Source organism: Dermacentor variabilis, chromosome 6 (assembly GCF_050947875.1).
Source record: "Dermacentor variabilis isolate Ectoservices chromosome 6, ASM5094787v1, whole genome shotgun sequence".
Lineage (NCBI taxonomy): Eukaryota > Metazoa > Arthropoda > Arachnida > Ixodida > Ixodidae > Dermacentor > Dermacentor variabilis.
The window spans coordinates 148,331,115-148,342,560 of record NC_134573.1 but is presented as its reverse complement, the minus strand read 5'-3'; the positions used below and the strand labels follow the sequence as shown (position 1 = coordinate 148,342,560).

The following is an 11,446-nucleotide window of genomic DNA, read 5'->3' as shown; positions in this document are numbered from 1 at the left end:
CGGGTGCCAGACGACCTAGCTACGCCACTGGTTGCGCGCCAGCTGTCTCTTGTGCCTTGTACCCTTGGTACTACCCCATTCACAATGCCGCCTCGATACAGCACGTCATTCACGAGCAAGTTTCTGAGGTTATACCTGCAGCCCCTGCGCTACCGGTGACTGCTCCGCTCAACTAGGCGGGGTCCGTCGTCACGCCTCTGCCTTGGCGCACCTACGCCGAAGCCGTAGTCACATCTCGGCCGGTACCCATCGCCAACTCCTACGTGCCAACACGCACCTTTATTGCGTCGCCGAACCTTCAACGCACGCCGGTCGCCCTCACCTCGTCGCCGTTCCATTTCACCAATGCTGCGACGCCCTGCGCCTGGCCCTGAGTAAAACTAGAAGCCGCAGTTCCGGCGGCAAGAACTGCGCAGTTTTTTAACTATTCAAGACCTCGTTTGTACCCTCCCAATGTTGTTGCCGTCTGCGTCGAAGGTGTGCCTCTTCTAGCCCTTGTTGACACCAGAGCCGCGATGTCTGTAATGGCTGAGAAACTTTCCCGTGAACTCTGAACAGTAATGACTCCGCTTTTTGACTTTACATCGAGCACTGCGAGTTCACAACGAATCCGATATTTCGCGGAGTGCACAGCACGCGTCGTTATTCAAGATGTTTTGTACACCGTCGACGAGTTGGCTGTATTTTTGCAGTGCTCCCACGATTACTGGTCTGGGACTTCCTTTCCGCTCACCATGCCGTAATCGACTGTGCTCGCGTCGAAGTCGAGTTTTCGCCGTTGTGTGACCCCGCTTTCGTCGACTCACCGCCTCTGCCTGCAAAAGTGGTTGTTGCTGCTGACACTGCGATACCCCCTTTCTCATCTACTCTGGTATCTTTCTCTTGTGACGTCCCTACTGGCTCAACCGTACTTTTTATTCCCTCTGAAACCGCTGTCCGTCGCAAGTGCTTTCTGGTTCCCTTCGCCGTACCGACAATTGACGATACTTCCACTATCATCTATGTTTCCAATCCGTTTCCCTGTCCCTCCACTTTACTGCGGGGCGAGTGGCTTGGCAGCGTTGAAGAACTCGACCCCTTTTCTACATGCGTCGTTCCTGACCCACCGTCTTCTTTCCAGACTGGCGTCATTGATGCTTCTGTTCTACCCTCTCCACCATCCTTTACTGACGTCCTTGCTCGATGCGTCGACGTACATCTTACGCAGCAGCAACGTAGCTCATCTCCTTAATTGAACGCTTTCGCGCCAGCTTCGATTACTTACAACCTTCTTTGGGCAGTACAACCGTATAGCCCACCACATCGACACCGGTCTCCAAGCTCCTTTACGTCAGCGCCCATATCGTGTGTCAGCCTCTGAGCGCCGCATCATCGCAGAACAAGTTGAGGACATGCTTCAGCGCGGCGTCATACAGCCCTCAAATAGCCAACGGGTTTCACCGGTTGTTCTCGCAAAGAAAAAGGACGGTTCAATAAGGTTCCGCGTTGACTACTGTCCGCTGAACCACACCACGCACAAGGACGTCTATCCACTGCTTCGCATAGATGACGCCTTAGACTGCTTACAGGAGCCGAATTCTTTTCTTCATTAGACCTGCGCTCCGGCTACTGGCATGTCCCCATAGCTGAGGCCGACCGCCCTAAAACAGCCCTTGTTACTCCCGACGGCTTATGTGAATTTGATGTGATGCCATTCGGGCTCTGCAACGAGCCTGCCACTTTTGAGCGCATGATCGATAACATCCTCCGCCGCCTCAAGTGGGAGACGTGCCTATGTTACCTGGACGATATTGTGATCTTTTCGCATGATTTCAAGACGCCCCTCGACCGCCTAGAAGATATATCCTCACTTTCCTGAGTTCCGCTGGCCTACAACTAAATTTAAAGAAATTTTGCTTTGATGCTCGGCAGCTGCTTAGTCTTGGCCGTGTCGTCTCCCGAGATGGCGTCCTTCCGGATCCAACAAAACTGCGTGCCGTTTCCGAGTTCCCTAGATCGACCACAATGAAAGGACTTCGCAGCTTCCTCGGCCTTTGTTCATATTTTCGTCCTTTCATTCGTAAGTTTGCCTCCATCATAGCATCTTTGACTGAGCTTCTCCGCAGCAGCCGCGACATTTCGGCGTGGTCACCAGAATGCGACGATAATTCGCCACACTGCGCCAGCTCCTTACGTAACCTCCGATCCTGCGACATTTCGACCCATTCGCCCCGACCGAAATCCACATGACGCTAGCGGGGTTGGCCTCGGCGCTGTACTTGCCCAGCGTAAACCTGGCTTTGACCAGTACGTCGTTGCTTACGCCAGCCGTGCGCTCACTAAAGCCGAAGCAAACTATTCGGTTACGGAGAGAGAGTGCCTAGCCATCGTATGGGCCGTAGGAACGTTTCTCCCTTACCTTTACGGCCGCCCATTCGACGTGGTTACAGATCATCATGCGCTATGTTGGCTTTCCTCCTTGAAAGATCCATCTGGTCGACTCGCCCGTTGGGCATTACGGCTCCAGGAGTACGACATTCGCGTCATCTACCGATCGGGACGCAAACATTCTGATGCGGACGCTCTGTCCCGCTCACCTCTCCCACCTGGTGTTGTGACCCCGTCTGTGTCTCCCTACGACGTGTCTTCCTTAGCCATCACTGACATGCTTCAGGAGCAAAGAAAGGACGCCTGGCTTGCTTCCCTTATTGACTCGTTGGTTCAACTCACGCTGCGTCCTGTCTTGTGGGAAAGACGCCGTCAAGCTCCCCACTTCGTTCTTCGCGACGGTTTGCTTTACCGTCGCAACTATCTTCCCGAAGGACGCTAGTGGCTCTTGGTTATTCTCCGCCGTCTGCGCTCTGACATGTGCGCCGCCTTCGATGCTGACCACCGTGCGCACATGCCGGAGCATTGAAAACTTACACCCGCCTTCGCCTCCGCTACTATTGGCGCGGAATGTACCACTTCGTTCGCCGCTACATCCGATCTTGTCTCGCTTACCAGCGCCGTAAGAAGCCTCCCTGCCGTTCAACCGCTCCTCTACAGCCGTTGCCTTGTCCTGCGAGCCCTTTTGACCGCGTCGGCATAGACTTGTACGGACCTCTTCCCATCACTCGTGCTGGCAACCGTGGTATAATTGTTGCCATCGGCCATCTCACGCGATGCGCAGAGACTTCGCCGTTGTCATCTGCATCGGCAGTGACGTTGCCTCCTTAATTTTAGAGCACATTATCCTACGGCATGGTGTATGACATAAGCTACTTAGCGACCGAGGACGTGTCTTTCTTTCGGACGTTTGGTTCTCAAGCAATACCACGTACGTTTTTCGTCGAACTACCACTGCCTAGTATCCTCAAACGAACGGTTTGACAGATTTATTCAAACATTGGGCGATATGCGGGCAATGTACGTCGCTTCCAACCACTCAAATTGGGACCGTGTTCTTCCCTTTGTGATGTATGCCCATAATACCGCTACCCAGACCACCACTGGATGCTCTCCATACTTATTACTTTAAGGACACGTGCCCTCGTGTATACATGCTAGACACCCTCCTTCAGTACCACCCTGACGTGAGTGAGTCGACAACAGTCTCTCAAGCCGCTAAATACGCTGAAGGGTGTCGCCAGATTGCTCGCCCCCTCACCACTGCTGATCAGCAACGCCAGAAACACCATCGCGCTGTCTCGGAGGCTCGATGTCTTATACCCCCGACTCACTTATATGGCTCTGGATCCCGTCAACCAGTTCCGGTCAGTCGACGAAACGTGTTTCGAAGTACCGCGGTCCTTACCGTGTTGTCAAACTTCACCGGTGAATTACGCCATCGAGCCACTTGAGCCGTCTTCAGATCAACGACGCCGAGGGATCGCACATATAGACTGACTAAAGCCGTATACTGTGACCCTGCTGCCCCTAAGTCGCCAGGATGGATCTTTTCCGTAGGGGAAGTGAATGTAGCGAAGAATAATATCGATAGTTGGAGAAGCCCAGTGCGCCGCTCATCCAAGATGTTGATGACGGTTGAGAAGCTCGAGGCTTTGGCGCTGTTTTCTCCCTTTGTCGGTTCGCTGATTACGACAGTGTCTATTTTATAAAAGTAGTAGATTAGTAGTAGTAGTAGTAGTGGTAGTATATATATGTATATGTATATACGAAAGGGGGCGGGACGGGAGACTGTACGTGCCCCGTGAGCATGACAGGAACACTATAACATTCTTGCCCAAAGCGTTGGTGTTTTGACCTTTATGCAAACGACGCCGTGTGCACTTGTGTAAAACCTGAAATAAAAGTTTATACTACTACTACTGAAGGAGAAACATGACACGAACATGCTCCATACTTTCCTATCAATGCCACGGCATAAATGCAGGCAACGTAGAAACTGTCCAATTGACCAGTTAACTGTGCAGGCCATCAGAAGTGCGTGTATAGCGCCACTTCGTAACGAAGCAAACGGATAACTTATATTTTCAAGCTAAAGAAAATTATTAAAGAGCTCAATTCAAGAAAGCCCGGCTCATTCGCGATAGCATTAGCCGAGAGCATAATCACGTGTTCACAAGCGCGCCCTGCTGACGTTTTTTTTTTCTTTTTGTTAGGAAGCTCAGCTTGGTAAATCATGCAATACGAGCTTAGCGCTATAATATGCACATCATCGCTTGTTCGGGACCACAGTATACGCTATACGCAATGCACGGCAACATCACTGCTTCATAAGGTACAGCCACGAGCTGGCCTTGATAGTGTTCTTGCGCTGGGCCAGTTCCTTCCTCATGGCCTTCATGACCATAATGAACTCTACATCGGCGTCCTTGGGACGCGCCGCCTTGGCCAGCAGGCGGACGTTCATGACTGCAAACTTGCTTTGCGTCGGGTGCAGGCACTCGTGGTGGGCTATGCTCTGGACGCTCTTGAGCAACTGTTCGAGCACGTGGCCCAGCTCGGCGGTGGCGTTCTGCGGACATCGGATGCCAACCTGCGTGAGGAGCATGATGATGCTCTTGGTGACGTACTTGTACAGCAGAATGAGCACTTCGCGGAACAGCCTCTTGTCCGCATTGGACGCGCTGCCCCGCGGGTACTTTCGGAAGGCCCGCTCGATGGTGGTCTTGGTCCACAAGAAGTCGTTGCAGACCTGGATGAGGGCGCTGAACTGCGGCTCGCTCATCTGCGCTTCTCCCAGCCGCTGGAGGAACTTGAGCGATTCGAAGCCTTCGTCGAGTTTGGCCAGCGTTTCCACCTTGAGCGTGTCGAAGGAATTACTGCGCACGGCGTCAGCGGAACAAAAATATAGAAAATAAACGCTTTAGTCTTGAACACAATGATTATTTTTCTTTAGGGGGTGATAGAACTTGTCACATAGTGACTCTGTAAGTGACTCTGTGGTGTGAGCTAATTTGTTATGCACTAGAGGCCTGCTGTGTTGGTATACGGCCTTGCTGGTAGTGCTTCAAGCAGCGACTACATGGAACGTACTTCGGGCGCATTTTCGGCACGGGTGTTTCTCGTCGTCGTAGCGCGTGTATTTTCTCGTGCCGCCACGATGGTAATGATATCATTGAAGCCGAAATGTGTTTCTTGTGATTATCAAACCTGATAACCCATGACAGCACACGCGTGTTGGACGTGATAGTATTAACAAGGGGTCCGCTGCCCGATTCCGGCGCCAAAGGCCCGTCAAGAATACGACACTTTGCAGCTCGCTTTCCCACTTTGAGACGGACGTTAAGCACCTTTTATGGCAATGAAGAAGAGGGCGATCACTTGTGTTAGATCGGTATCCGCGACAAGGGTGCATCAATAGCAGCAGCAATATCTGTAACCGGTATGACATATAGTATACATCACGGCGTGCATTAAAGTACAATGCGCGCCCATCGTTACATCTGAAATCCCTCAGCTGCAAGAGATATATCAGTCAAGGTACAACCACGTAACCAGAAAATTTATTGTCAAAACCTCACCTTTTTGAACCTTGCCTTTCGACGTGGAGCTTTGAGAACATAATAGCTCAAGGGTGACTCATTTTGCAGCCAGAGCGCTCGTCAAGCTCTTCGCAGACAGCCCTAACGCAGACGGTTGACACAGCCCTGAAGAAAGAGGCTTTCTGTTGCTTGATTACGAATGCAGGAAGCCGCCAAGCGGCGTGAACTTGAAGCGCCGCGAATTTCACAAGAACCAACAGTTTGCATATCGTTCAAAATAACGATAATTAAACGCGCTTTGCCAGAATATTGTCACAATCGATAGATAAAATACACCACTGGTAGAAGGGTAGTACATTTATGTCTAGACCATGCATATGCAATTGTACGGTGCGCTTCGCGTCTCGAGAAAGAGGAAGAACTGATCGCTGCGACCATGTCCAGACCAATACTTTATCTCATGTATAGATAGTTTATTTTGCATCTTGGATTATTGGTATTCCTTTCTTTTTTCGTGTTATTTATTTATTAACCAATTTAGTTTATTTTATTTATTGAATCATATTACCACCCGATTCGTGGCCTATCCCCCTCAGTGGGTTTGTGCATTAAATGAGGCTTCATCATCATCATCATCATCATCACCACCACCACCACCACCACCAATCGCCCAGAGTGGATACGAGCCACTATTTTAGGGACACCATCATCATCATGTGGAGTGTGGCCCTTCGTGGGTACGATCCATGTTTTGAGGCAACAACAACAATGGACGTTTGCTACGAAAATTTAGACAAAAGGCCCACCGTGCCGTCGTCTCGCAAACTGCTTCAAACAGCGAAAACGTCTCGAAGAGCAGCGAGATCTAAAGATGGGGCAACGCCACCGCAGCAGCACCGCAGGATGTACTACGTCTGGTTCTTCGCCAACATGGCGTGGGCCGTTCTAGCTTTCCCCTTAGGCGTGGGCGCCATCTCGCTGGCTCGTAACTACCAAATGTATCGCGACCAGAAGGACCACGTCTTGGAATGGAAGACAAGGTGGGCCCAGACCACTAAGCCAGCGCCGGCGTTCCGTCATACCTGGAGTGGCGTCGCCTCCAGGTCCACAAGAGCGTCGGACGTGCCGTACCGAGAGTCGAAAGAGTGCCGGAAGCCGAGGATGCTGCCAGAGTCACCGTGGAAGCCGCCGTTCACTGATCCTATCGAAGACTACCCGGCGGCTGATCCCGTGGACGGTCCGATCCTTTGCGTCTTCAACCACAGTAGTTACCGGAGGGACAAGGAGCGGGCCTTTCGCACCGGTCTCGTCAACGGCCATCTATGTACGCACGTCGTCTACGCGTCCGCCAAGGTCACCGGCGACGACTTGACCAGCGCGGATCCCGGCTTCGACCTGGTCAAGGAGGGCTTCAAGAACTTGGCCCTTCTGAAGACCAAGTATCCGCACCTGAAAGCGCTGGTGTCTTTCGGCGAGTACGAGAGAGGCAGCGCGAACTTAAGTAGCCTCGCCTCGTCGGCGGTGCGGAGGTCGAAGTTCGCGCAGAACGTGCTCTCTTGGCTGATCGAAAACGACTACGACGGAGTGCAAGTCCACTGGACCATCGCGGACGCCGGAAGATGCGGTTCTCTGCACGACGCGACGCGGCTTGCGAAGCTGGTCGCCAAGCTGAGATCGACTCTGACCCGCAACTACACTATTGTGCTGACGATTCCTCCATTCAAAACTCAGAGGAACGGCTACGCGCTCGACGACCTCGTGGCTAATGTCGACTACTTCGTCGTTCGGACGCACGACATTCACGGTCCGGACGCGAACGCGACGCACTGCGCGTCGCCGTACACCAGCAGTGGCCCATCGCTCACGAAAGCTCTCGTCGGCGTTGTCGAAGACCTGCCACCGTATACGACTCAGAAAATCTGCTTTAGCCTGTCTTTCGCAGCACTGTCGTTGCAACTCGGCAATAAGCCATCCGCGAAGAGGAATTCGGCGCCCGCAAAAGTTCTCGGACCGGGCATCGAAGGCAACTTCACTCGCACGAGAGGTCGCATGGCCTTCTACGAGGTGTGCGCGCTTGGGGACCTTGGCGCGTTTTTGGATTTCAAGGAGATTTGCTCCTACAGGGAGATCGGAAAGAACTGGATCGGCTACGAAAGTCCCACGTCGCTGTCGTCGAAGCTTTCCGAGATATTCCGAAAGTTGAAGGTATATTGCGTCGCGCTGTGGGACATTGATATGGACGACACGAAAGGGACGTGCGGGCTAGGTCGCACGCCTCTCCTGGCGTCTGTCCACAAGGAGCTCGTCACGGCCTCGTCCCATAACCGAGCTACCTCAGTTTCGGCACAGGAGTCACCATAACATGCGGAATCAGCACGCGTAAAAATGCTGCCCTTCTTATATAACGAGATTGCAAATTAAAAAAAAAATTTAAAATGCTTTCACTTAGCGTGTAGCACTGCAAGATCTGAATAGTATCATTTCAACCAGTTCAGCACCCGTTGATCAAAAAACAAGTTTCTTTGTTTCTTGCGCTTTGTCGTGATCGAAAATAGTGGCTCTCATTAATATTAAAGAAATAACACAACTTACACAAGCAATGTGTTATTTGTTTTGATAATCGTGCATCTCTCGATACTTTATATGTGGCGACAGTTGCGGAGTTTGTATCTCCGAGCTGGTCACCCAAGTTGTGCGACATGTTTTTAATTATGAAATGACGAGCAGAAAGCACAGAAAAGTCAAATTATTCAGTACAAGAAATTATTTACATCTGCCACGTTTTATTCTTTAAATTAGGAGCAGCAATATATCATCGGCCAATGTCCACCTTTCTAAACGCAATACGTTCTTAATCGAGAGCAGCGGGGGCAAGTTCGAAAGCTCTACCTTCCTCTAATTCGAACGGAATATCGTTAATTAATCTGAAGATAATTAAAGAGATAACAATCGTTATTAATCTGACTTTTAGGGATATATTAAAGAATAGGTGCTTTTAATATTGTTGGTATTTATGGTTTTGTTTGGCTTACTTAGATGTAAAGAAGGAGTAGTGAATATATTGCAGTAAGAATGCATCAATGAAAGTTTAGCTTATCGCCAATTCCTACGCACTTGTAGGATAAACCTTCTTTTTCTTTTTTTCTTTTTTGTACATGAAGTTAAGAATTCTTTCCCTGAACGTGAATACCGACTTAGATGCGTTAATTTCAACACCGGAACAAGAACGTAACAGTAATGCGGAGCAAATGAAGAGTGTCGACAGGCCGCCCTTCGCTCGATCCTACCACGATATCTCTTCCACACGCGTCACGATTCTCAAATAACCGTACCGGCACCCCGGCGTCTTCCCCAACCTCTGCAGTACGTCGCCACTCCACTTAGCGCGCATTACTGCCTTGGAACGTCATCGGCACATCGAACCTCAACAATGGCGCAAGTTCTTTATTTGGGCAAAACAAATACAAGGTCTGCGCGCAAGGTAAGGCAAAAAGAAAGCGTCGAAAGCTCTCATATACGTCGCGCCACGAGGCATCCCACGCGTAATCGTCGATTCCATCATCGGTCCCTCGTTAAGCGGCCGCAGAAGTAATAATAATAATAAATAAATAAATGATAATAAACTATTCCTTCGAAACAGCTCCGCATTCCGTTGTGGGGGCGCGATCATCCATCCGCCTCGGGGACGTGATCGTCCCGACAGGAATTATCCGGCAAGGCACGCATGCGCCTACGCCAGTTCTATACGGTACGTACAGAAGCAGGATGGTGGCGCGGCTGGCAGATGCCGACGGCGCATCAAAGGAGCATCAGGCGGATAGAGCGCAAAGTGCACGCAGTGTGTGTGTGTGTGCGTAGACTGAGGCTGCAGGTTGCGGGGTGAATACGTCGGGGAGGTGGTTTGTAATGAAGGGGGCAAACGCAATGCACTGCAGCAGCAGCAGCAGAAGCAGGAGCAAGCGCGGCAGCCATGGGACTTGCGAGGAAATTCTTTCGAAATTAGCCTCACGCACTCGCGTGGCGCGCGCGCGCGTGCGCGGTGGGTGAGGCCTTGCGTGGCCCTTCTAATCGCGCCAATCTGAGGCTGAAATGAGCGCGTTTTTTTTTGTTCTTTTGTTTTCGAGGTTTGGCCTTGGAACCCTGGTGAAGTCCCGCACCTCCCTCCTAACCACCTCACCGACCCCAGTACCGCCTCCTCGCACTCCGTCGCCCCCCCCCCCCCCCCCCCGCTCCTGTGCTTCAAGAGAACACGTAGAAGAAACGAGAGAAGCATGCAGGGCCGCCGCACAAGACCGGCGTGGGATGGCCGCACATCCGCTGTTGATGTTGATTCCTTTTCAACGTCCGCGGTGTTTCTTCCTTTCTTTTGCGCGTGGCTGATAAGCAAGGAAGATCAAGTGCGAAAGCTTATCTTTCTAGAGGTTTTATCTCTTTCGTGCGATCCTGTGCAACGATATAACGATGAGCAAAACTTGGCGAGCGAAGCGAGATTCGCGCTATGCCATAATTCACTAAGCGCAGTAACGCTTTGGTTGTCGTCGTTGTTGCTGCGAAGTCCAGCGGTGCGTCGCAGTGTGATGTATTAAAACTTCTTGATGGGCTAGTTGGCGCATTGCTTAGAAGAACCAAGTTGCCCGTTCAAGAAAGGACAACCACGGGAAAACGCGACGGAGATGGAAAGAGCCTTTTCCTGTGGTTGTCTTTTTTGAGCGCGCAACTTGGCTCTTCTAAGTGATGTATTAACTGGCTGCTCTGTTCTGTTATACAGGGTGTCCCAGCTATAATGCGCCAAGATTTAAAGATATGCAAATGCCACGTAGCTCGACAGAACCAAGATATTTTTGTCTGCCGTCACTTGCAGATACTCAGACTTCTTTTTTTTTTTTGCATTCCGCTCATTTAAATAATTACTCTTAATTATATAACCAACTTCCAAAATGTTAGAAATAGATGAACAGCTTGAGAAAATTGTAGATCAACATTAAAAACTCCCGATAAAGCTTTCTGTTGCTCAATACGTGCTACATAAAAGTGTTTTTCCGAGTGTGAAATAAGCCCGAGAATACACGAAAAGTATACCTCGAGCGGCCACTCGCGCGGCAATTTTGCGTATATTCGCGGGCTCCCATTCCCGCTCGGAAAAAAAAAACATTTTTATGTATCACGCACTGGGCAACAGAAAGCTTTATCGGGATAATTTAGAGGCCTCACCAGAATGAAAGCAATAAGGAAAGAGGAGTGAGAACATAAGTGGTAAGAAAGTTTCTCTTAAGTGCATTCAAACGCACCACAGATATGGTTTCCACGTATAACCGCGTAGTGCTCATGCCCACCACGGAGGAATGGCTTAATGGCCAGGAATCCGGTGGGATTAGATGAGTCGCCACTAAACAACGAATTCTCCTCGAAAGCAGATTGCTCGTGCGCATATGCGTATGTTACCGATACCGATAACCGATACCACACGAAAGCGTGCAAGACCTATTGCTGATAATATTGCCCCAGCTATCGCATCACTGCTTCGCATTATAAACAAG

General features: G+C 50.6%; 2 protein-coding genes across 2 annotated transcripts; one reads left to right on the top strand and one right to left on the bottom strand.

The window, feature by feature from the left end:
- Positions 1–4,302: 4,302 nt before the first annotated feature.
- Positions 4,303–6,131, bottom strand: LOC142585446 (uncharacterized). The gene is made up of 2 exons (XM_075696216.1): positions 5,949–6,131; positions 4,303–5,246 (listed from the first exon to the last, which is right to left on the bottom strand). Exons 1-2 carry the CDS (start codon positions 5,987–5,989, stop codon positions 4,688–4,690), a joined length of 600 nt encoding a protein of 199 aa, XP_075552331.1. The 5' UTR covers positions 5,990–6,131; the 3' UTR covers positions 4,303–4,687.
- A 129-nt stretch (positions 6,132–6,260) lies between these two features.
- Positions 6,261–8,723, top strand: LOC142585444 (chitinase-3-like protein 1). Its single transcript, XM_075696214.1, has one exon. It carries the CDS (start codon positions 6,522–6,524, stop codon positions 8,268–8,270), a length of 1,749 nt encoding a protein of 582 aa, XP_075552329.1. The 5' UTR covers positions 6,261–6,521; the 3' UTR covers positions 8,271–8,723.
- Positions 8,724–11,446: the final 2,723 nt, after the last annotated feature.

Bases quoted from the DNA above. Each gene is read 5' to 3' on its own strand.
- LOC142585446 (XM_075696216.1), bottom strand. From the start codon at position 5,989: ATGTTCTCAAAGCTCCACGTCGAAAGGCAAGGTTCAAAAAG. The intron at 5,247-5,948 runs GTGAGGTTTTGA...CGCCGTGCGCAG, and splicing joins GAAAGGCAAGGTTCAAAAAG to TAATTCCTTCGACACGCTCA.
- LOC142585444 (XM_075696214.1), top strand. From the start codon at position 6,522: ATGAGGCTTCATCATCATCATCATCATCATCACCACCACCACCACCAC.